Source organism: Xenopus tropicalis, chromosome 10 (assembly GCF_000004195.4).
Source record: "Xenopus tropicalis strain Nigerian chromosome 10, UCB_Xtro_10.0, whole genome shotgun sequence".
Lineage (NCBI taxonomy): Eukaryota > Metazoa > Chordata > Amphibia > Anura > Pipidae > Xenopus > Xenopus tropicalis.
This window is the reverse complement of record NC_030686.2, coordinates 17,280,594-17,305,501: the sequence shown is the minus strand read 5'-3', so window position 1 is coordinate 17,305,501 and position 24,908 is coordinate 17,280,594. Positions and strand designations below refer to the sequence as shown.

At 44.5% G+C, this 24,908-nt stretch overlaps 1 protein-coding gene across 5 annotated transcripts in view; it reads left to right on the top strand.

The window, feature by feature from the left end:
• The window catches only part of kansl1 (KAT8 regulatory NSL complex subunit 1), a 37,659-nt gene that overhangs the window by 261 nt on the left and 12,490 nt on the right, over window positions 1-24,908 (top strand). Inside the window, exons 1-3 of one of the 5 annotated variants that reach the window (XM_031894228.1) lie at window positions 7,627-8,052; window positions 12,827-13,113; window positions 13,658-14,651. In XM_031894228.1, the coding sequence (XP_031750088.1) occupies window positions 13,756-14,651 (896 nt within the window). In that variant the 5' untranslated portion in view covers window positions 7,627-8,052; window positions 12,827-13,113; window positions 13,658-13,755. Of the gene's footprint in view, window positions 1-216; window positions 355-4,575; window positions 4,919-7,626; window positions 8,053-12,826; window positions 13,114-13,657; window positions 14,652-24,908 lie in introns of those variants that run through there. The other 4 variants (XM_031894227.1, XM_031894225.1, XM_031894229.1 and 1 more) reach the window with 4 other exon arrangements.

Here is a 24,908-nt window from a genome sequence, read left to right as displayed (position 1 = left end):
CACAGCCCCAGTGCACACTACCACACTGTGCCACACATGCAGGGCAGACACTACTTATACTATATATGTTCACTCATACTAAATACATACAGGGGAGAACATACAAATACCACTGTCTACCAGAGTCCACCCTATTAAAAATTTCCACAAAATAAAAAAAAAAAAAAACTAAATCAGATAGCGTGAGTGAAAAAATATGACTATTTGTGATCCTAGATATCAATGGATGATGCAGAGGAACCCCCCAAACTGGCCTTTGGCAGACAATGCTACAAGGATGCCTCCGAGGAACAGCCGGGATGAGGCAACAAGGATCCATGGATCAAATGAAAATCGGTACAGTCTGATAATATGGTGAGTAAGCGCCATGCTTTTATAATGTGAGTCTTTAATAGCACTGAAAGGACAGGACAGGTCCTACAGAAATTCCTTTATCTCCATTTATTCTGGGGTTACAGTAAAAGAGTGGTAACCATAAAAATGAAATGAAACACATATAAATCTTATATAATTAGTGATAATTTTAATGCAAACTGCAATGACTTCTAAGCAGCATACAGTGTGCCTCTAAATGATGATAGCGGATGTCCGGTATTAAAATGTGCAAGCAAATGTGAGGCCATGGACCTCTGACGGAGGTAGGCGAGATGGCAGGCATTTTGTTACCCTCTGTCACTTTTCCACTGGAAGGCAGTGGCACACAGAATCCTTGTCCTGTGCCATTAGCCTAAATATCTGTAGTGGGAAAAGAAATGGGTAGCAATCCAGTGCACATTGCTAAGGCTGCACATCCAGACTGGGTGCCCATGGCTGAAGGGAACAGTAACTTTCTTGAAGTAAACACGACCCACAGCTTTGCCTTACTAATGCTGCTCCTTGCCTTACAGCTCACCAGCATTGCTCTTTTCTTTCTTGGGGTCTGGATGAACTTATTTATCTCGACTTCTCATAAGGAGGTCTGGAATGGGATATAAAATAGGCCATGGCATATCATGTACAGAGAGGCCAAAAAATCCCAATAAATAGTGACTGTCTATGGCAGGGGTGTCAAACTCAATCACATAAGGGGGCCAAAATCTAAAACACAGGCTAAGCTGCGGGCTGAATTTTTTATTAAGATACTTAATCTTACTAAAGGATAGATCCTTCCTCACCCTGAAACACCATATCACACGCCATCTTCGTGCATTAATTATGTTTTGAAAATAACAGCAGTTCAGGCCGCATGCCTTGTGTTTGACACGTGGTCTATGGCATCTTATACCAGCCCCTCTGGCATTTGCCAGAATCTGTAGACTGCGAGTCCGGGCCTGCTCATAGGACATGGGTCACATCAGACAAGTGGATTAGTTAGGGGATGGTGAGATAGCAGTCAGGGTTAGTGGTTCATGTCTTGGAAAATCCATGGTAGGGATGGTCTATGGGTAAAGCCAGATGGTTGAATATTACAAGAAACATCCCTTAGACCCTGTTCCTCACTGTTACCATTTGTGAGTGTGGGAGTCCTCATTGCTGACCATAGTCGATAGGGATCATTGACAACACAGCCTATCACTGGAAATGGTAATGCCCTGGGGCCTTTTACTAGATGCTTCTCCCAGCTGCTTTAACATTAGAGCTTGGTCTGCCTCTGCAGCCTGCTTAATTTGTGAGGAGCATGTAATTTTAAAAACGTAGTCCATATACTATTAAAAAAATATGGGGCAGCACCTGGCCATTCTACCTTTAATTATCCTATTTCCTCTGCAATTATGCTTTTCTTTGTTCCCTTTTTATTTTTTTAATTCAGTTGCCAGCTTCTTTCATGATATCCCACAGCCAATTCCATGTGTAATACCCCAGAACACATAGCAACAAAAATGCTGTGGAAATTTAATTTAAAATACATCTTAGATTACCTTGCAGGATTACCTGTAATGTCTGTTTCACATAAAATATCACAGAAACATAGTAGGATAAATGCATTGCCAATTCCATTTATAATGCCCTCAGAACTTATGCCTGTTCCATATATAATGCCCCCAAAACACATGCCAGATCCATATATTTAGCCCCCAGAACACATGCCAAATCCATATATATAATGCCTCCAGAAAAAATGTAATATAATACAGTCTCAGTTTCATGCATAATAATCCCACAACACATGTGAGGACAAGAGGATTGGTTATCAGGGAATATGAAGTGGGTCATTACCTAGGGAATCTAAAAATTATGGAGGATGAGGAGGATGATTTATGAATTAGGAGAGGAATTTTATTATGGGCAAGAATTTGTAAGTGTCAGTGATCCAGCTATTCTGTAATTGCAGATCTCAAAATGTAACAATTAGCTGAGCTTGCAATGCATGTTGAGAGTTGTAGTCGTGTCACAGTGGCAGAAGCACTCTACCCCTAATGTAGGACAGTGGTCAGGATTAGAAGGAGAGGTGTGACAGTAGGAAGCAAACAATAATAAAATTTAGATGTAAGAAAGACAACCCTCTCAAGGTCTATTTAATTTACTTGAGACTCCTTGAGATAACTTCAATTTATTACAAACAATTTATTATAAACAGAAGTACAATTTGTTATATTAATGAACTAGTGTTTATTATTGCAGCCCCCTGGTCTTATTCATAGCACTTACTATAGCACTTGTCACTTGAATAAGACTAGGGGCTGCAATAATAAATACTAGTGCATTAATATAACAAACTGTTCTAGTATTCTGTATGGAGAAGAAAATTGAAGTGATCTCAAAAGGTGTCTTTTTTTTTTTTCCTCTAAAAAAATAAATTGATTAGACCTTTGAGAGGGTTGTCTTTTTTCCTTAATTTCATTATAGTTTAACTTCACTCTCACAAGATATTCTGGTTCTTAGGATCTAAAGTGATAATTCTAAGTAGGTAAAAACTTTTTCCTTTTTTAGTAGAAAGAAAGCTGACCTAGCTGTCCCTGCTGTACATAGAGAGGGCTAGTCACCCATACTTGGTACCACACTATAGAGCTGGCTAAAGAATGCAGGAAATGAGCTGTGGGTTTGCCACTGAGTGGGCTGGATGTTTCTGTTGCTGAGTATATGATGCAATGCAGTGTAAGCTGCTGTCCTTCCTGGCAGTCGCCCGTTTCCCCATGGTTTGTATCTCTGCAAAACCCCCCCTTGTCCATGTGTGGTGAGATCTGGTGAGCCTAGACATGGTAGGTTTTCCTTGAGGGAGTGATGAGACAGGAAGTCACAGGAGGAAAGCTATTACTTGATAAGCCATTTTGTGTGCCCTTAATGTTACATAAATGTGCTGCCAGCCCTGTTCCACCATGCGCCTCTAGATGGCCCTGCATCACCTGTTTGTGTCTTTCAGAGCTCCCGCAAATAGTCTCTCTGTTATTCTATTTGCCCTGTTGTGAGGCAAATACATAAGTGCAATATGTTATTATTATTATTATTATTATTATTATTATTAACATCTATTTATAAAGTGCCAACATATTCCGCAGCGCTGTACAAAAAGTGGGTTTCATACATTGGACATACAGAGTAACAGATAATGCAATCAATAACCGACACAAGAGGTGAAGAGAGCCCTGCTCAAAAAAACTTACAATCTACAAGGATAAAGGGTTGATATTTTATATATTCATATATTTATAGATGATTAAGACAGAAACGGTAGGTACCATTACATCTCTACAAGAGCCAGTTCTCTAGATGTCTCTGTTGTTAAATGGAACATTCTTTTGGTTCTCAGGGAGTTCTGGGAACTGTAGTTAAGGGACAGCTGTAAGCTAGACATCCATGTGCTGCGATTTTGCATAGATAATTATATTTTTGATACTAAAGCCTTATTGGCATTTGCCCGGTGCCAGAATGAAACTTCTCCCATCTAGCTCTTAATCTTGCCAAAGGGCTGCTGTAAATGACTGGAGGAACAGCAGCCTGCGACACTGTATAAAATATACCCAAAGCAGGGCATTGTTTGGGGTAACATGCTGACTTCCCCAATGCTTAGTGCATGTTGGCGTAGGGGTAATGCACAAACCGAAAGAGAGTGCTCAGAAGGAACTAAATCCTATGTGGAGCAGGTATGAAGGTTGTCATCTGGATAATGTACTTAAAGTCATATACACCAGTCCTGTGACAAAAGAAAAGGTACAGCTTATGCTGACAGAAGTCTTGTAAAAGGCTTTACAGTTATTATTGGAAAAAAAATGCACCAAAACAAATTACTTGTTAAACTGGCTGAGGATTCTGGGAGTTGTAGTTCATGTATGGTTATGTGTTGCTTGCAGTATTATTTTATTACCAGCCTGGTATAAGATCGGGCACTGATTTCTTATTTATGAATGTCCTTTTTTCCTATAGCATAGCTCTGCCTGTGTGTGCCACTTTGAGAGGTGCCCCTGGAGGGCTGCCAAGTGTAAAACTCAGCCAGTAATAATGCACTCAGCGCCTGTTGCATAATGGACCTGGCATGTGACACGTTGTGGTGACTGGGGCGCCCTCGTGTGGCCGATACTGTGTAATAGCAAGCGCATTTATCCGAACAAGCAGCAGGGGGAGATACCATTTGAGGGACTGAATACAGGGGGGGCGGGGTGCCTCTTTCACAGGTAGCGGTAGCTTTCTGTCTGCCCCTTTTGCGTGTCCCTTGCAGTGAGCATTGGCACTGAACTGTTAAAGGCGTGGGAGTCGTGCAGTTCGTAGGAGAAAAGCGCGGGGCTTAGGTTGGAGGTGTATGAGGACCAGCTGCCCTCCCGCGGGTGGGTGCTACATGATCCAGCCTGGGAGCGGGGTGTTGCTGAAGCTCCCAGTCGGGCAGGCAGTGTGTGCCTTGTACAGAGCAGGGTGAGACATGCTGGAGCTATGAACTGCACCCCTCTTCTTTTTGGAACAGCACTTTCTTCTTTCCTGGCCCCCTGGAGCCCCGCATTGTGTGCCTGTGAGTACCAGGGCTGTGGGTAAGGGGGTGGGTGCCTGACTGATTTCCTCTCTGTGTGGCTGGGTTCCATGCCATGCCTCTCTGCCCTCTTTTGTTTTGGAAATTCCCTCCATGTCACTATGGCACTTAGCTTTCCCACCCTGCACTAGAGTGTCAGCTCTGCAGCCTACATCTCCCCTTCTGCTGTCCCCTTGGCTCATGATTGGTGGGGAAATTGTACTCATAAATTGTATTTTTATGGGAAGGCGTTTAGCTTCATTATGTGTGCTTTGGCAGGATTTATTTTATTTATGCAACTTTGGTCTCGTTGCATTATGGGAACTGTAGTCCTCGATTTTGCTGAAGGTTTTTTTTTCTTAATCTGTTGCAAGAGGGCAGCATTCCTTGCTGGTGATCAGCCCTGGCACAAACCTTGGCGCATTTTCAGCCACATTGCTGCAGAGTGGAATTTGCTGGCTGTGATTATTAACCCCTTTGTGACCTGGAAGGAAAAGGTTGGCATTTAGTATTGCTAGACTGGCACAGGCTTCTGAGTTGGCACTGGCATCCTTAGGCAAGAGATGAGTATTTGCTATGTGTGTGTTTGTATATAAAACCTACCCTTGTGCTGTACAGCGCTGCAAAATATGTTGGTGCTATAATGATAATAAGAATAATTTCTTGCACTGAATATTTCTGTTCAGAGGGGGTGTTTAATGTGCACATCCCCAGGGGTACCGGCTCATTGCGTAATTGGATTCAGTAAGCATACCTTATTATAAGGATTTTTGCAGCATGTAAGGTCGTGTCCTGACTGCACAGCAGCAGCAGGTCACAGGGTATAGGCAGGCTGGGCTGGCATGAGTAACATAGGGTGAGCTCTTGCATGCAGATAATCACAGGGATGTGCTCCCATATTAATCTGCCAGGGGGCTGATCCCATAACTGCAGAGCCTGAACAGGCAGCGCTGACTGAGCCCTGGGGTGAGAGACTGGTGATATCACAGTGGGTGATAGGCTGAGTGCAAATGATCAGGGCATTTCTTGGGTGGCTGCATCGTACAGAGGGCATAGCTGTAGAGGGCAACCTCCTTGGGTAACTGCATGGTTGGTGACTTGGATGGAGGTGCCTAGGTCCTGCCCCCTAACTTGTATGCTGTAATTGCTGATTACTACCCGCCCCCCTTTAGGTGCTGCCATCTTCCTTTTAAAGGAGACGGAAAGGTAAAAAATAAATAAGCTTTATCAGAAAGGTCTATGTAAATACAGCCATAAGCACTGCACTCTAGTCCTCTATCAAAAGAAATAGGATTTCTTGTCTCCTTTTTTGTAAACATGTTCTTTGGTATCAGACATCCTCTCAGAAAAATCCTTCATTCCCCAGGCTGGAGTCTGCACAGCTCTCTCTTCTCTCCCTTCTGCTACTCTGGAATTCATAAAACTCTCACCCCTCCCTTTAGAATGTGTGATCTGATCTACCAACTCTAGAGCTGCAGCAGCAAGCTATGAAGGCCAAACTAAAATGGCAGCTGCTATCTTAAACAAATTGACGGAGCTTCTAGGGCTCTTTACTCAAGTAAAGCATTCTGCAGAATAAATATAGCGTTCTACGTGGCACTAATGTGGTGATCTATTGGCAGTACTGGTACTCTAGCTTGGCTACCCAGATGTTGTTTTAATCTTGATTATATGTCAGAGGATTCTGGGAGTTGTAGTCCAGCAAAATGCAAGGTTAAAAAAGAGTGGACTCAAATTCACTTCATATGATGAATGCTTTATGTACTGACTGGAGGGCAGCGAGGCATTACATCGCAGGGGTCTCTAGATGTTGCAGCTGACAGTTGCTTCTTTATAGCCTGCCGCTATATGTTGGAGGATGCTGGGAGTTCTAATCTGTCAGCATCTGCGGCCCTTGACTGAGGCAGTGGTACACACTGTTAATTGCTGAAGAATAGATAGTGACCATCTCTGGACAGGTTCAAACACTTGCTATTGCAGATTATTTGGGATAGGCTTATCCATAGGGTGAGCTGAGTGCAGATAAATGCAGGCATGCCATGACAGTGCTGCTGGCTTCATTTCTCTGGGGGCAGTGACCTCCTGACTGCAGATGTTCAGGGACATGCCCCTCGGTATTTATGCAGCAGCAACAGCATGGCTTGTTTTGCATTGTGCCGTGGTTTGCCCCCGGACTACATTTCCCACAATGCCATTCTCCCCGCTCCCATGTGACGTCATGCCCCTCCCTTTGTTGTTTGTTGTGCGCGGGAGGCTCAGTTCTGGGAACCTGTGCGCCCCCTAGTGGCTCTAGCGAGAACGTCGCTGTCTGTCATTTTGCGGCTCACGCTGAGAGAACTTATTGGGAGCGTGGGGTTTCTCAGGGCACTCGGAATGGGGACTTCACCCTAAATTGGATTGGTACCAGCTATGCCCATTATGTAAATAACAGTTTGCGCAACTCTGGCATTCCTTTTGTTCTATAACTTTGTCTCCTGAGCTGATTGTTGGTACTTCCAGCTCCAGTGTATTTGTGAGCCGATTACTGGAGGCGCTGTTCTAGTAGCGTGTTTGAGTTGTATAGGATGTGCATGGAGGCGGCCAGACGAGCGATACCTGCTATGTAATGCCCGGGACACGTGTGTTTCCCCGCAAAACACACACAGTGCAGTTCCCGCAGTCCCCAGCAGGTGGAGCTTGGGAGCAGCCTTCAGGCGTGTGAGTCTCCTCCTTCCCCCCCCATCTTACTATCGCAACCGCCTGCTCCCTCCCTCCCTCGCAGTCTTCCTCTCCGTCCGTCTGTGTGACGGCGCCATTTTGCCCCCTTTCCTACCCGGGCGCCTGCCATAGGATTACAGAGGAGGCAGCGCAGTGCCGACCCCGTTGCTTTGCCCCAGACACGTGGGCCGGCGGGGGCGACTAGCTGGCTATTTCCCGCGTACGGAGAGAATCTTTTTGTCACCCTTTAACCCTTCCCTCGCACCTTCCACGTTTTATTCCGATTCGCCAGAGCGGGTATTGCCCCCCGGCAGGGGGGAGAGATCTCTTTCTGTGCAATAGCGCCCCTCCATGGAGCAGAAGTGAAGAGACAGAGCTTGCCTGGGCTAGTATCCCCCGCACTGGAGCTCTAGCCCACCCCCACAACTGGAACACTCACTGTAAGTCTGCTCTTTATTTGTCCCTGGGAGGGGGGACTCTCCATCTGGTAGCAAACTACTGCTCCCAGCATTCTCTGCGAGCCTTGCACAAGTTATACAACAGGTGGGGGTCCCAGGTGTGACATACCTTTTGTAACTCTGATAGGAGAAGTTTTCTTCCCTGCTGAGATCTTTAATTGTCCCCAGAGCCCCCCTATTCTAGTGACCCTGTTGTTCTGTCTAGCGTAGGGGTGAGTGTCGGCTGAGGATAGTGATCCATACGGATGCCGTTTGGATAGAAGGAGTGAGTGTGGTTTAGTTGTCATGTGATTAATAGGTGTACATTGTGCATGTTTATGCCCCCCACTCCTATTACATATGGTGTTTTGTAATGGGGGTAACAGAATATGTATTTTTATCCCCCTAATAGCAAGATCTAACTGTAGAACCTCCTGTTCTTTAGGACTGTATGTCCCAGCATGCTTAGCTAGCCAGGTCTCCTTTCATAGCCAGCCAATGAACTGTCCTCTTGAAATGCTGCAGCCACCCATGATCTCTGCTATTACTTGTCCCTATAACCATCCCTATGTTATCTCCTCACCCCTAGAGAGCTTATGCCCCCACCCTACACATGTAGCTTGCTATCTCTCCCCTCAGCCTCCCGTCTGTCAGCCTGTCTCAGCCTTCCTTTTCCCAGTGTTTCTCAGCCTCTTCTGTACTTGTCGTCTTTCCCTCCCCTCTCAGCTTCCATTTCAGCCTCCCCTCTTCTGTACTCATTGCCCTTCCCTTCCCTCTAGCTTCTCCTTCTGTATTCATCCCTTTTCCCTTCATCCTCTTCATTTGTACTTGGCCTCTTTTCTTCTTTTAGCCTCTTTGTACTCATTGTTTTTCCCTCCCCCTCAGCTTGTCTTCTTCTGCACTCCTGTATCTTCTCAGCTTCTCTTCTTTTGTACTTGGCCTCTTTTCCCTTTTCTCTCAGCTCCTGTCTTTTTTTTAACTCACCCTCTTTTCCTTCCCTTTCAGCTTCTGTCTTTTTTTCAACTCACCCTCTTTTCCTTCCCTTTCAGCTTCTGTCTTTTTTTTCAACTCACCCTCTTTTCCTTCCCTTTCAGCTTCTAGTCTTCTGCACTCATCCTGTGTCTATCTTCTTATCCTTTCTTCTTTTGTACTCTTTATATTCCCTTCATTCTCTTTACCTTTCCTCTCAGCCAGCTTATGTCTGCACTCATAAGGTGGCCATACACGTTGTGATCCGCTTGTTTGGCAAGGTCGCCAACCACACATATGATCTTCCGATATGCCCACCTAAGGGCTAAATGATCTAATTAAATTACACAAATTGAGATCTGGCCAGCTTTAGACCAGATGTCGGTCAGGTAGGCCCATCGGGGGTGCCCATACATGGGCAGGTAAGCTATTGAATTAGTCTAAAAGTCTCAAATCGTCAGCTGAAATATGCCGTGTATGGCCACCTATACTCTTCTCTCTTAGCTTCTCTTCTGCATTTATCTCTTCCCTATTAGCTTTTTTTCTGCCTTTGTCCTTGCCATTACTTTTTTTTGTAATCATTCATGTCCTCTCTTCCTCTGCACTCCCTCTCAGTCCCTTCTCTCTTAGCCTCTCTTCCTCAGGACTCCCTCTCGCTTCCTTCTCTCTTAGCCTCTCTTCCTCTGGACTCCCTCTCAGTCCCTTCTCTCTTAGCCTCTCTTCCTCTGGACTCCCTCTCGCTTCCTTCTCTCTTAGCCTCTCTTCCTCCGGACTCCCTCTCGCTTCCTTCTCTCTTAGCCTCTCTTCCTCTGGACTCCCTCTCGCTTCCTTCTTTCTTAGCCTCTCTTCCTCTGGACTCCCTCTCTCTCCCTTCTCTCTTAGCCTCTCTTCCTCTGGATTCTCTTTTCTTCAGTATTTGTCCTCTTTCCTTTCCCTCTAAACCTTTCTTATTCTGTACTTGGCCTTTTTCTTTTCACGTGAGCTTCTTCCACTAAAGACCCTTGCACTTTCCTGCATTCAACCTCAACCTTTATTCTCCCTTACATCCCACATTTATGTTCTCCCTCTCTCTATTCATTTCCTTGTGTCCCATTATTTCAGCTTCTCTCCCACACCCCTGCCTGCACAATTATTGCCTCCCACATAGCGATTTATCCCTCTTCACCTCCTTTATAACCAGCCAAATTTCAACCACTTTCTTGCCTTTTTTGTTCCCAGTCCCATCTTTCCAAATTATCATCTTTTATCCTTCTCTAGACTTTAGAACCCTGCATTTTGTTAAGGTGGCCATACACTGGCAGATTTAAGCTGCTGATTTGAGTCCTTTACTCTGATTTTGCTTATCTGCCCCTGCATGGGGACCCCTGAAAGCCCTCTCCAACCAATATCTTTGCGAAAATAGGCCAGGTGTCGATTGGGCAGGTTTGACTCCTTAGTCTTTATATAAGATTTTAGCCTGTCTCTCTGCCTTCCTCAGTCAGTCCTCTCTTCACCCCATGTTTCTCTTATCCTATTTCTCCTATTTGTCAGCTGCTCTTATTCCCCCCCAACTATTTCTCCCCCTTCTGTCATTGTATTTCTCAGCTCCTCTTCTTCCCCAGCCCCCATTCTTTTTTAGCTTCTCTATCCATCCTTCATCTGCCATTGATTTTAGATAAGCTTTATCCTTGGCGCTAAATACAGAGTCCGGGTGTCTGTTTACAGTTGTATAGATGATGTGCAGCTAATATTATGCTCATACTTGTGCTATCCCTTTCTCCTAGAGGGGGCGTTATATCCTTCCAGCCCCCCCCCCACACACACATACACACAAACCTCATTCCTTCCTTATTTGGCTGTGTGAGGAAACCTATTAAGGATAAGGGGCATTTAGGTTTGGGGGTTCCAGTAAGTCTTGATAGGCACCAATGGAGCTTGTTTTATCTTTTCTGGAAGGGCAAGTATTTTCAGTTAATGTCTTACATCTCTGTCTGTGCCTGTCAGCCTTTCATTTTCGCTGTGCCTACTCATCTTCTCTATGCCCTTACCGCTCTTTCTTCTACCTGCCATCTAATCTTGCTCTGTCTTCCCCATGCCAGCCTCTATGGGTCTCTCTGACTCTGTCCTTCCCAATGCTTTACCTTCTTCATGTCATCCTTTTGTCTTCCCTGTGCCAGCCTCTCTGCCTTACTCTGGCAACCCCCTGCCAGCCTCTCTGGCAGCGCCACTTGGCCTTGCTCTGGCCACCAACCCCACCTCCCCCCACCAGTCTCTCTGCCTTGCTTTGTTGATGTTGGCCAACCTCTAGCTGTGCCCTCCTCCTGCCACCATCTCTTTCATCTATCTGTCCTCCATGGCTTTGGGCTGTTCTACTAGCCATTCCCTTGTTTGACCTTCTTTGTACCACCCCATCTTAACTTTTTGGAGGCTTAATTTTTCCGGGGTCTTTTTTTTTTTTTTTTTTTTTTTTTCGTGCTCAATCGTTCCAAATATTGGTCTTCTGTTTATTCACACTTACAGGATTCTCTTGTGTTATATGAAATCAGCACCAGCATTTTTAATTAGTAGGAAGGGGCCACAATCTGGCTAAATCTGTGGTTTCTGTCTGTGTGGCATGTGATGTGTCTGTGCAGCTCCTTGGACATATTATGCATTTTGGGCAATTACTTCAAACTGAATGCAAATCTTTAGTCCTGTACCTTTAAAACCTTAATTAACCAAATATGATTTTTTAAGCATATTATACAATTATTTTTGAATCTTGATGCAAATTTGGGTTAAGGTTTGGCCAAATCTTTTGCTAGGAATTTGGCACTTGGCCACATTCAGATAGAAAGGATGGAGTCGGTTTGTGTTGCACTAAGGCCTCCTATCTTCTGCGCTAGCTCTTAGTGCCCCATTTGTTTCCTGGGAGCATTTGATGAGTGGAGCATTTATCAGTTTTATGAAACAAGGCTAGACACACACAGTGACCCCATTATTTTGTATTAATAGGTCTTTGTTTAAGCACAAGATTACTTTTTTAATTACATAAATTGTTACTTGCAAGCTTTTTTTTTTTAAATTTATTTTGTTAGGATCAGTTCCCTTTATACAATAGTATCGCTAGAGATAATGGACTGTATGTGACTCATGCAGCCGCCCATTGACTAGAATGGGAAACTCCTGGGCCATTTCAGCCAAAAACACTCACTAGCCCCCCAGTTTCTTGGTTAGAAAAATTTGGTCAGCTAACAAAAAAATCTGTGCATGTATTGCATGTTGGACGATATCCTTGGGGGACCTAAGTCACTTTCTTACGATTGGTGTCTGCCAACTATTTCATGTATATAACATCCTCCGATTTGTGTTTTACCTACAATTTCATTCTGAATGTAAGTTTCAGATCGTTGCATCAGAAGAAGACTAAAATCTGAACGTGTATGGTAACCTTACGGCAATATAATGTACTGTTGCCCTACAGTGGTAAAACTGGCATGTTTGCTTCAGGAACAATACTATTGGTGATATAAACAATATGCCATTGGGGCAGCCATTCAAGCACAGGATACACAGTAGATAACATAAGCTGTGCAGAATCCTATTGTATACTATAGAGTTTATCAGTTATCTGCTATGTAACCTGTGCCTTTTCTCCCTTTTCAGGCTTTCAGTGGCTGCCCCCATAACTACACAGAAGCTTGTTTATATAAATTATAGTAATGATTCTAAAGCAAAGTCACCAGTTGTACTAGTGCAAGGCAACAGTTCATTTTATTTTGGATACTTCAAAACACTTTCATTTGTTGGTGTTACTGTTTGAAGTGATATAAACATGTCTTTCTGATAGGAATGAGTCAGTATTACTAGGAGGGAATGGCTACAAGGTTGCCCTAAGGCACTGCCAGTCCAGTGATACCTACCTCCCATACTCCAACATTACTGGTGCCAGAGAGCAGAAAAGCAGTTTGGCCTGGAGACTGCTTGCTTCTTCCCTAGGCTGGACTGCTGTTTACTTTTGGGATTGTAGCAACCTTACATTTCCCTATTGGATCTGCCAATCTGATCACTGCATTACCCAGAAGAGGCAGGATCCCATCCTCTCAACTGCTTCCTCAAGCAAGGAAATGTAACATGGTGGGGATGATTTATATTCATTTGGAATTTTTTTTAGGCACTTTCCCTGTTTGCATTGATAGATGCTTTTCCTGGTGCTGGCGGTGACTTCCTTCCCTTCCTTCCTTTTCCAAACACAGCGGTGATCTGGTAATGCTTTGACTGCTGCTCCAGCCTTATAACAAAGCCATAGTCACACCAGGCTGAAAACAGAATTCAGTGGTTTCCATTGTTTGTTACACCTGTAGACTATAATAACAAAGACCAAAAGGGGGACTTCCTATAGTTGCACTTTTAAAAAATGCAGCAAGAGGGCCCACTCCAATGGCCCTTCTTTCAGATGCCGACCAGGCAACCCTCTTACATAACTAAATTCTGTTAAAATCATGCAGTGATGTAAACAGTGAACTTTGCATAGGATTACTGACCGATATGATCTCAAAGCTCTGTTAAATGTTATTATTGGTAATTAACATCTATAGAGAATCTTTTCCTGATCAATTTTGACAGTTTTTGTAACATTCTCATTTTCTTCCCCTAATCTCTCCTCTCTTTCTTTCTGCAGATTCTCCTTGGAACTGAGCAAGGGCAACGTGGCCTGCCCCAGCATCCCCCACTGGGGAGTCATTCCCCTCCCTTTCCCCTTCTTCTCCCCAGTGCTGAATGGCTGCGATGGCTCCTGCTCTCACTGACCCTGCCCCTGACGCCCACAACCTGCACTTCAAGCTGGCGCCCCCATCGTCCTCTCTCCCCCTTGGTGAGGTTAACGGTGGCTCTTTGCCTCCACCTGCCGCCCCCGACCTGGTCGCCAGCTATTGCGGAACTATAAGCAAGGATCAGTTGAAACTGGCTGGAGTCCTTGGTCCCGGCTCCATCTTGTCTCAGTCATTGTGCCGGGGACGGCCCTCAATCTTGGAAATCAACCTGGAGGAGCTAAGAGGCATCACTAATTCTGGGAGAGGAGGTCAAGGGGGACCTCTGAATGGGCTTGCAAAGAAACTCAATAAGCCAGCTGTGGATAGGCCCCCTGGCCATGCTGTCCCAAACCTGGAGACTTGGGTCAAGACTCAAGCTGTTTCCCCAGAATCACCTACTGCAGCACAAGAGGAGAAGGGAATCCCTGTGGAACCGGGTTCAGGGGCCCGACTACAAGCACTTTTGCGACGTCATGGGGAAATGGAAGAACGTGCTCGGCGCCTGCAGAAACGTTTGCGTCTGGTACAAGCAAAACAGGTGGAACGACACCTTCATCAACAACTCGGAGGCCTTGTCGGAGCTTCTATTAACCGGACTGTCGAGTCTCCTCGTTCTCGGCTTACTGTGCTAACTCGGAAAGCAGAGGCACAACGCCGGGTGGAGGAGGAAGGTGCCGGCTCAGATGCCTTCTTGAAGGAAGCAGCCCCGGAGCTTGCGAAGTTGAGTTTATCAGGTGGTGCTGCGCTGAGGGCATGTGAGCTTGGATTTGACTCTGATGCTACTGAGAGCAGTTCAGGTGGAGATTCAGATATTGAGGAGGAGGAACTGAATCGGGCGGATACACGGAGGAACCACATGCCACTGTGAGTATTGTTGACTTGGTGAACCCTCCCTCTGTACAGTTGTTGATGGATGGTAGTGCCATTATGTAATTAAACATGATCTTACCTGTTATCTCTATTGGGGGGAACATTCAGGACTTCATAATACAAAGACTATATTAACTGGTTTTGCCCTAATCTGTGGAGGCTAGGGACAAATGTCACTGGTTTGTTTGTGTGAATGACCGAGGGAGTGCAGAATGTCTTGCTCTCTGTGCTTGCAGACCTTATTGCAGGGATCCCCAACCTTTTTTATTTGTGAACCACACTCAGATGTAAAAAGGGTTGATGAGCCACGCAAGAATGAAAAAAAAATATTTAGGGAAGCCAAATAAGGGCTGTGATTGGCTATTTGGTAGCCCAGTGTGGACTGCTAGCCCGAAGAAGGCTCTACTTGGAGTAAAAATGTGTCTCCATTGCTCACGAACCCCTGGTTGGGGATCACTGCCTTATTGCCACACTAAGAGATTAAAGGCTAATAGCCTTTTTAATTTCATTGTAGCCTTACAACCAGGGTCCAGAAGTAACTTTTTTTTTTTCTTGAGGATAGGCAGTGAATAGAACAATATGGTGTTTGCTTCTGTAAGGGCAGGGAGTCCCGTATTGTTCTAAAGTCAGAGGTCCTTTGCTGACTCACACCAAGTAGCGTGGTTTGTCGTCTCACCTTTTGTGTGTCAGCTGACTAGATTGCACAGTTCATGACGTGCCAGTGGTACCAAGTTGTTGGAAAGAATAGCAATTCATATGTTCTGCAGTACTGATGGATGATGGTGCTTGCTCTGTGTACACAGATACGCACTTTAGGGCTTATTTATGATTGTTAGGTTGTACTAAGGGTGCAGGATTGTGTTAAATAGGTTTTCATACACAAAAAGGCTGCTCTATATTGGCAGTGTTTGACAGGTACATCTTTCCTGAAGTGCAAGGAGCAGCACCCTGTACATAATGCCTGTTTTGTGCAGGCCCTAACTACTGGGTGTGTGTGTCTATGGGTGCTTACTGTTGCACTATTAGAATTGCATGCAATTGTAGGGTGTGTAAATTTACACGGGTACAGCTTGTGCCCGTTTGCACACATTAGTTTTTGTGGCTCTTGTATGGGGCAAGGAATGTTAGAACAGCAGTGTAATTGACCCTACACAATCACGCCACTAAGACTGAACGTTGCATTGTTGGCCCTTTGCACTCTCTTGTAAATGAGCCTTCCTTTTAAAACACATAATTGTACCCTGTGTGTGTCTTCTTACAGTTCTACAAAAAGAGCCACCTTAGTTTGCTCATAGCCTGTATAGAGCAGTACCTCAAAACCTATAAGAGCATAGGTATTCCCCTGTACTAAGCACAATTCAGCAGGAACAGCCGCCCAAGTTTGCTCATAGCCTGTACAGAGAGATACCATAAAATTATGGTAGCATAGGTGTTCCCCTGTACTAAGCACAATTCAGCAGGAACAGCCCCCTAAGTTTGCTCATAGCCTGTACAGAGAGATACCATAAAATGATGTTGAGTTGCCTGTGCAAATAATGCAGTTGATGAATATAAGAGATGTTATTGAGATGGAGGCAGTTAATGTACTAAAGAAGCTTGGGGAACATGTCCCAACTGTGTTTTTTCCCTTGGCTTTCCATGTCACCATGTTTGCTGGCTGCATGCAGCTGCAGCCTCGCTGTCGCTCTCCCATGCAGAGTCACGAATACACAGGGCTGTAGGGGAAGCAGGGAGGGGCCTGCATGTCTTTTTAGGCTAAATTTAGTTGCTTGCAATAACTGCTTGCTGCCATTCAGCCGCCACTCATTAGGCTCAGCCCATAGAGAACGCTCTAACAATGCAGCATAGTTCTACACAAGCAAAACTCTCTCATCGGCGGGGGGGGTCAGTTCTGCGCATCTTGGTGCTTGTGAATTTGACAATACAACAGCAGGGTTTGTTCATGTACATTAAAAGGGCTGTGTAATCTTCTTCTTAGATTAAAGGCCAAGGAAAGTCAGATTCACCTTTGTGGGGGGTGGGTTAAAATCTAGCCTTGTCTGTTTGGGCTTCTGCCATATATCTCAATTTTCCTAGGGATACCCTAAACATATGCACAGTACAGTATTTTCCAATGACCCCTTGCTGTGGTCTGGAACAGGTGCCTGGACAGTATAGCACAATTTCAGAATCTACTGCACAAAGGGACCCCCTGGGAAAATGTACAAACATGTTGGTGATCAGAAAGTACCCTAGGTCAATGCATAGAAAAGAGCTCTGGCCTCCTAGGTTAACTTTCCCCAAAAGGTGGCGGCCTAACACATCGGCACTCCAAGGGAACTTTACTTTCCTTGTCCTTTTAATATGTGTTATTTGGAAAGCTGCCTGTATATTGATATGGTCTGCTAATCTATCTGGCTACTCCGCACCAAGTGACCAGCATATTAAAGGAACAGTAACACCAAAAAATGAAAGTGTATAAAAGTAACTAAAATATAATGTGCTGCTGCCCTGCACTGGTAAAAGTTTTGTGTTTACTTCAGAAAGTCTACTATAATTTATATAAATAAGCTGCTATGTAGCCATGGGGGCAGCCATTCAAAGAAGAAAAGGCACAGGCACATAGCAGATAACAGATAAAACACTATTGTATTCTACAGAACTTATCTGTTATCTGCTATGTAAGGGCTCTGGTACACGGGGAGATTAGTCGCCCGCGGCAAAACTCCCTGCTCGCGGGCGACTAATCTCCCCGAGTTGCCTTCCCTCTGCCATCCCACCGGCGAACATGTAAGTCGCCGGCGGGATGGCAGACGCGGCGAGGCGATTTCGGGAAATCGCCGAAAAAGCCTCGCGAGTCTTTTTCGGCGATTTGCGCGAAATCGCGCCGCCGCGTCTGCCATCCCGCCGGCGACTTACATGTTCGCCGGTGGGATGGCAGAGGGAAGGCAACTCGGGGAGATTAGTCGCCCGCGAGCAGGGAGTTTTGCCGCGGGCGACTAATCTCCCCGTGTACCAGAGCCCTAACCTGTGCCTTTTCTCCAACTTGAATGGCTGCCCCCGTGGCTACACAGCAGCTTATTATATAAATTATAGTAGTGTTACTGTAGCAAACACACCAATTTTACCAGTGCAGGGCAACAGTGCATTATATTTTTATTACTTTAAAGCTCTTTTATTTTTTGGTGTTACTGTTCCTTTAACTGATGGCCTGCACAGCTGGTACATGGTTCAGGGTTAGCCAGATAGCTGTCAACCTGGTAGCCCAAAGCAGAAAAAGGTCATGATTTAAGTGCTGTTAATTTCTGGCGAACCAAGTAAATCCCAATGTCTGTATTTCTTTGGTTTTTTTTATACAAAAGCATTATGATCCTTGTATTTGGATCAATGTTGGAAACCAGGAAGGGAATTTGAGAAGCTGCCGCTGTTTCCTGGATCATATGAATATTGCCCTGCCCTGCCCCTCTCAGAGTAGTTCCACGTTTGAACCAACATAACACATAAGCGTATCATTTGGTGTATGTCATGTTTACTGTAGGCAGGTCCTGCCCAGCTTTCAGTTTTAAAGGGAAAGTATCATAGGGAAGTAGAATTTCCTCATAGTGCCTGCATTGAAAACCGAGCCGGAAGAGAACTAGTCACAATGCACTGTGACATGGATGCTGCTGGGTATTTACAGGCATATACTGTTGTATGTGTGCTTTATTGTCTGGGGAGGGCACCTTATGTAGCAGACTGCAGCAGTGATTTAGGACATCTAGAGAATCGATTCTTGTGATTAAAGGCCATAACGCATGGGCTACTGTGTTCACTCTCTCTTTTGTGTCCATACATATAAGCTGGACCTGCCATATTGTTTCTTGAGCCAGACATATTCCCTTTTGACAGCGGCAGAACAGCACTGTCTGTTTAGAAACCAAAGAAATACTGCTGCTCTAATGGAAAATGCCCAATTTAAGATGTCAGCCTTGCTACGTGGGGAAGAAATGTTCTTTGAACTCATTGTGTAATTAGGTAGGGATTTGTGTTAGACCAGTTGTGTTTTCAGGCTGTTCCGAATCAAGTCCCCCCCATAACCCCCCTGTTGTGTTATATTATACTATACAAGAAACAACAACCCCTTTTGTGATCAGCGTGACTTTCCATAGGCGTAGCATAAGCTAGAACAACCTCCTGCATATTCTCAGGGACAGGGTGCAACATTAAAAGTTTGTTTGCTTGGGTGACAGAGAATTGATGTTATGGGGCCTTTTTAATTCAGTGGTAATGTAAAAGATATAGAGCTGATGCCTGTGGCAGAAGATTGGCCTCTGCATGGAGCCAAAAATGGTTGGTGATCAGACAGATCTCTATGGGGCAGATTTAAATATTGCATTTGGCCTGGGACGAGACCCTCTCTTGACAGGCCTGAAGGTACCCCTATATTATCTCTGGCATGGGGGGCAAATGTTTGGGTCTGCTCATAACTTAACTTGCGTGCCCTCTTGCTGCCCTATATTTTACACATAGAAGTGTGAACACCAGTGCGCATCTCTTATTTCTCAGTATAAGGGTGTCTTCAGAGCAAGTGTATAGAGAAAAGGCGACTGCACGGCTCATGTTAAATACCAAACATTCCCACAGTAATTTAATCTTTGTGTTTACATTGCATTTACAACCTGCTGACCCTCTCTTTAACCCTCCTTTTTTTTTTCTTAAGCTGGCTATACACATTCAGATTTTAGTCTTTTTCTGATGAACATTCGGATATCAATCGTACCTTAAAGGACATGTAAAGCCTACATTTGCCTACAGTGTATATCAGTTGGGCACGACTCCCCCACCCAAATGGCATAATTTGTACTGCATATATCCCCTCCGTTTGCCAGCACCATCACATTTTCCTAAAGCAAATAGCAGCTTTCACCCAGTGGCCATTTTTCCTCTGATACATAATCAGTTACATTTAAATCTGCAAACAGCATACACACACACAGACCCTTACCTTTCATCAAGAATACAGGTTCACACAGGCAGGACTGTCTCTGATAAAAGTTCTGTTTTGTTTGAGCACTGTAATTTTAAAGCTGAGCTCTGGAGAAAAAAAATTGAAGCAGACAGCTAGAACTGAGTTTCTATGGGAACCAGCAATGCCATCTCTTTACTGGCTGCTAGACTGGGGGGCATGTTTAGTAATCTGAGCTTAGAACAACTGAGCATGCCCACAAGCCAACAGCCAAAGCAAATTCCTGAGGGAGGGGGTCGAGTGGGTTACAGGAGGAGAAGCAAATCTAAGTGATAAAGGGGATGTTTCAGCCTTACTATTAACCTCTGGACAACCAGTGTGGCAGGTATTGAATTATTTCAAAGAGGCTGTTCACTGATTACATTTTTGTATGGGGGGTTTACATGTCCTTTAAAATGCAATTATTTAAAACTAACATTCAGATTGAAGTTGTAGGATAAGGTACTAAAAATAACAAACCAGAGGATGTTCTGACATAAAATAATTGGCAGAAAACAATTGTACAAAACTGAAGGATATTGCCAGATACACAATACATTGTGCAGATTTTATCGTTATCCAACCAACATTTTCTAACCTGTCTGATTGACTAAATGCCTGATCACCATGGTAAGAAAATGATTGCAGCAATAATTTGGAGCCCACACATGGTCTGAGATTCGTAACAAAATGTAGTTTTTACGTGGTATATTGGTGCGTGTATGGGCAGCTTTAGGGCAAGACCCCACGGAAGGAACTTACTGGCCCACGATAATCGCTGCTATCTCAGAGGAGTAACCGCTCTGAAAATTTGGGTTACCACCGGCAGCAATAGAAGTTATTGGGGTAAACCCTTTGCATCGCTTTGCTTTCCTCCTGCGGGCAATGTTGTGCGACTTTGGAAACCGAAGCGGCTACTCCCCTGCGATACCAGTAATCTATCGCGGGCGAGTAAGTCGCTCCATGTGTGCTTGCCCTTAGAGTGTAGATCTGCAGTGTGTGGGTGATATAGGGGTGCTAGATCTGTGGGGCAAATTAGCACTGGCTGGGGATTCTAAGACTTAAAAGATGCATACCCACCATGTCTAATGCATGACACATTCTAACAGGGAAGCTTTGCATTTGCTGTAAGGGCCCTGGTACACGGGGTAGATTAGTCGCCCGCGACAAAACTCCCTGTTCGCGGGCGACTAATCTCCCCAACATGTAAGTCGCCAGCGGGATGGCACACGCGGCAGCGCGATTTCCCGAAATCGTCGAAAAAGACTTGCGAGTCTTTCGGGAAATCGCGCTGCCGCGTGTGCCATGTAAGTCGCCGGCGGGATGGCGGGTCATGGCAACTCGGGGAGATTAGTCGCCCGCGAACAGGGAGTTTTGTCGCGGGCGACTAATCTCCTCCGTGTGCCAGAGCCCTAAGAGGGAGCAGCCATGATTGTTCAGACAAGGTTGTGCTACTATACCCTCTATGCACAGCACTGCCCCCAGGTTTCATGTAGCAGGTATACAACTATAACCTTCACCCGTGCAAGTTTGGATTCCAATAATTACTTTCTGATTATTATAAAAAAGACCTCCATTTAAAGGAAAAGTAACACTAAAAATTTTTAAGTAAAAAATCTATTCTACCCTGCCCCAATAATTGCCCTATCCTGCACACCATTTATTATTTTGAATGCTTTATTAGAAAATACCTGCTAAAACTTGGCTTCCGGTCATTTGAAATAGAATGATACAGCGATGCAGGGAAGAATCCACTATGTGACGATCGATTGATTGATCGATCCTAGCCTGACTCTTTCCTATACAGAAGGAAGGCTAGGATCGATCAATCAATCGTCGCATAGTGGATTCTTCCCTTCATTGCTGTATTGCCCTATTTCAAATGACCGGAAGCCAAGTTTTAACAGGTATTTTCTAATAAAGCATTCAAAATTATAAATGGTGTGCAGGATAGGGCAATTATTGGGGCAGCGTAGAATAGATTTTTTACTTAAAAATTTTTAGTGGTACTTTTCCTTTAACTCCTTGGGGCTTCTTAGTGGTGAATAGCACTGTTGTTTAGGGACCTGTGCTGTGTTGCAGAGATTTTCTTACTTGTTTAATCAACACCCAGGCCACACCCACATGAAGTGTCACTCAAAATGACAATTCAGTCTCGGATATCAGTAAATCTTACTGTTATGTACTCAGAACTGAATGTGAAATAAAAATCTTAATTAAAAAAAATCTGTTGCTTTTAGACTATTATTGTGCATAGTAATTTAAGTAGGAATAAACAGTCACACTGTTAGTGTATCCTGTACACACTGGCTTTTATACGCACATTAAACCACTGATGTTAAATGAGAAAAAAACTGACCCTCATGGTTACTGGAGACTACTTTCACGTAATAGTTCAGTGTGAAAATGAAACTGGGTAAAATACACTGCACTAAATAAAAAAAATGTTTCCAATATAGTTAGGCAGAAATGTAATCTGTAAAGGCTGGAATGAGCAGATGTTTAACATAATGGCCAGTACACTACTTCCTCCTTTACAGCTCTCTAAGCTGTTAGCAGTCAGTAACCAATCAGTGACTTGAGGGGCGGGCCATATGGGCCATAACTGTTCAGTTAGTTTGCTTTTGAATCTGACCTGTGTGCTCACAAACTAACTGAACAGTTATGTCCCATGTGGTGCTCCCTAAAGTCACTAACTAACTAGAAGCTTAGAGAGCTGAAAGCAGGAAGTAGTGTTTTGGCTATTCTGCTAGACATCTGCTTACTCCAGCTTTTATAGATTACGTTTTTGCCTAACTATATTACAAATACTTTTACGCAGTCTATCTATTTTACCCAGTTTAATTTTTACACCGAACTGTTCCTTTAAGAAGGAATGCGTTCTTGTCAGCGAGAACCTTCTGGCCCTGTGCTAATACCAGAGTAAAGGCCGTTTATTAGCCTAATTAGCTATGAGATGTGGCCGTTATGTACAGCAGTGATTAGGGAGGAAATTGCACCTCTGAGGTGTCAGTATCCCATTCTAATTATCTGCATTATCTCTGTATTTAGTATCTGTAGCCTCTGCAGGGATTTCTGCAATATATCGCTGGCACTTTGCCTTTACAATGTTAGTAAATAGCCCCTGTGGGCATAATGCAATGCTTACGGTTAGTATTGATAGTGAGGCGCTGTAGTTTTGGGGGGGTGGGGGCATTATGTTTCTGTTATATTGTATATTAAAGTGGATGTGTGTGCATCGTATGTACAGTGCAGGGACTGCGTACTTAATAGTCTGGCTAAATGTATTATGGAAGTAACACTGGCCATACATGGGCCAATAACTGGCGACTAAGCCTGCAGCTAATTAGGCCATGCATGGGTCCAAAATCAGTCAGCTGCTCTGACAGATATTTGGTTGACGCTGATCCAGCTATTGATCAGGCTGGCAGGATAACCCTAAGGTAAGAACCACATTAGTTGTTGAGCTGCCAAGGCTTCCTGTATCAGGAGCTCCCCATGTGGATATAACGAGGGAGTGATTTCCAAGTGCCCTTTGGTTTAGAGTTTTAAGTGACTCTAAATGTTGCTTAGTTCCTCCATGTTGGTATTATTAACTGACTTTGAATTTGGACCTTTATTGATTGTTAGTTCTGTGGCCCATATAGCCCTTCTTTTGTGTGTTTGGCCTTTGCTGCCTCCCTCTTTTGTTTTTAAATTTCTGATTGAGGGTGGCACCATCACCTTTTAACTGCAATTAATGGCAAATTTGTCATGGGGCAAAAGAAAGGGTATTGATTTTATCTTTCTCAAACCCATGGAATTTTAGAAGCTGACAAATCATTTGACTAACATCTGATCTCGGCAATTGGCCATGGGCACCAATGTGCTTACAAAGGCAAATCTTTGGAGCTGCCATGTTTCTTATCAGAGGCACCGCCTGTGTCATTGCCTTTAAAGGCAAATCAAAAGGAAGACATACCATTCATCTTTTAAAGGGTACATTTTTGTTCAGGTTGCCCTTCCTATTTACTACTGCTTTTTTTTGTGGCCACAATAGCACAGTTGTGCATAGCGGCGGGCATCTCAAAGGTGTGACTGAGAAGAAGCAGCGTATTTGGTGCTCAAGGAGTGGTTATTGATGTGCAGATAACCACAAAAATGTTTGGGGAAGCAGAATGCATGGAGTGCAGGATGCCTTGAGAGAGCAAGGCAGCAACCAGAGACAGCGGCAGCAGTCAGGAGAGGTGGAGCCTTGCAAGGGGAGGGCCAGTGCAGCTGAGAAGGACTAGAGAAGGCGTGAGGGAGCAGATGAAATTCCCAGTGTGGCGCGGATCCGTGTGTTGGTGTGCCCGTGTAGATTCATTGCAGTGTTGGTGCACCATGGAGACGGTGCAATCCGCGTGTGAATGAAGTAGAAAAGATCATCGACTGTGCTCCTGTAAGGCGGGTTTAGCTGCCATGGTAACATTGGTCTCTGCTGACCAATCATCTCTTTTCTTCTCACATTCCAAGAATTCCTGGGTGTGTGGGGGTGCGGTTAACTCTTTCACTCCAGTGCTGAGCAGGGACAACAGCCCAGCTGGTGAAGGTCTGGGGGCAAGATAAAAACCCTTTACTCTTCCTGTAAAAGGAAATATTTATAGTTCTATGTGATTTTATTCTGTATTCAGACGGAATTTGAATGATTTTCTATTATTTTTAATGGACTGTTTTTGGCAGCACAACAAACTGGCGCTGATGTTTGCTTTGTTTTTCTGTGATGTGGGATCATATATTCTGAATTTGCATAGGGGGCCAAGCGGCCAATTGAAGTCTCTTGTTTATTTCCCAGGGAACATTCCAGGCACTGTTTATACAGATTTCCTTGTTGTATTTGTCATCTGCGTGCCAAAAAATACAATGACGATTGCAGACAAGTAAGGGGCAGATACCGGGAGACACAAGCAGGCGGGTGCAGGGTAAATACAGGGAAATGGACAGAGGAAGGGTGAGAGGCAAATACTGGGGGGGGACAGCAAAGGGTTGCAGGGCAAAAAAGGGAAACAGGAGGAAGGGTTCAAGGTAGATACCGGGAAACACAAGGAGTAAATACAGGGGAGACAGGCAGAGGGATGTGTGGCAGATGTGGGTAGACACTGGTAAAGTGGTAGGGAGGAAGATAAAGGGGTACAGGGAAGTTATAGGCAGACCCTGAGGCAGTTGTTAGGTCTCAGATTCAGGCATACACGGGTAGAGGAGTAGGGGGCTGATATAGGGTGATTTGCACAGTGGGTAAGTTAGGGGCAGAAAACAGGAGACATAATGGT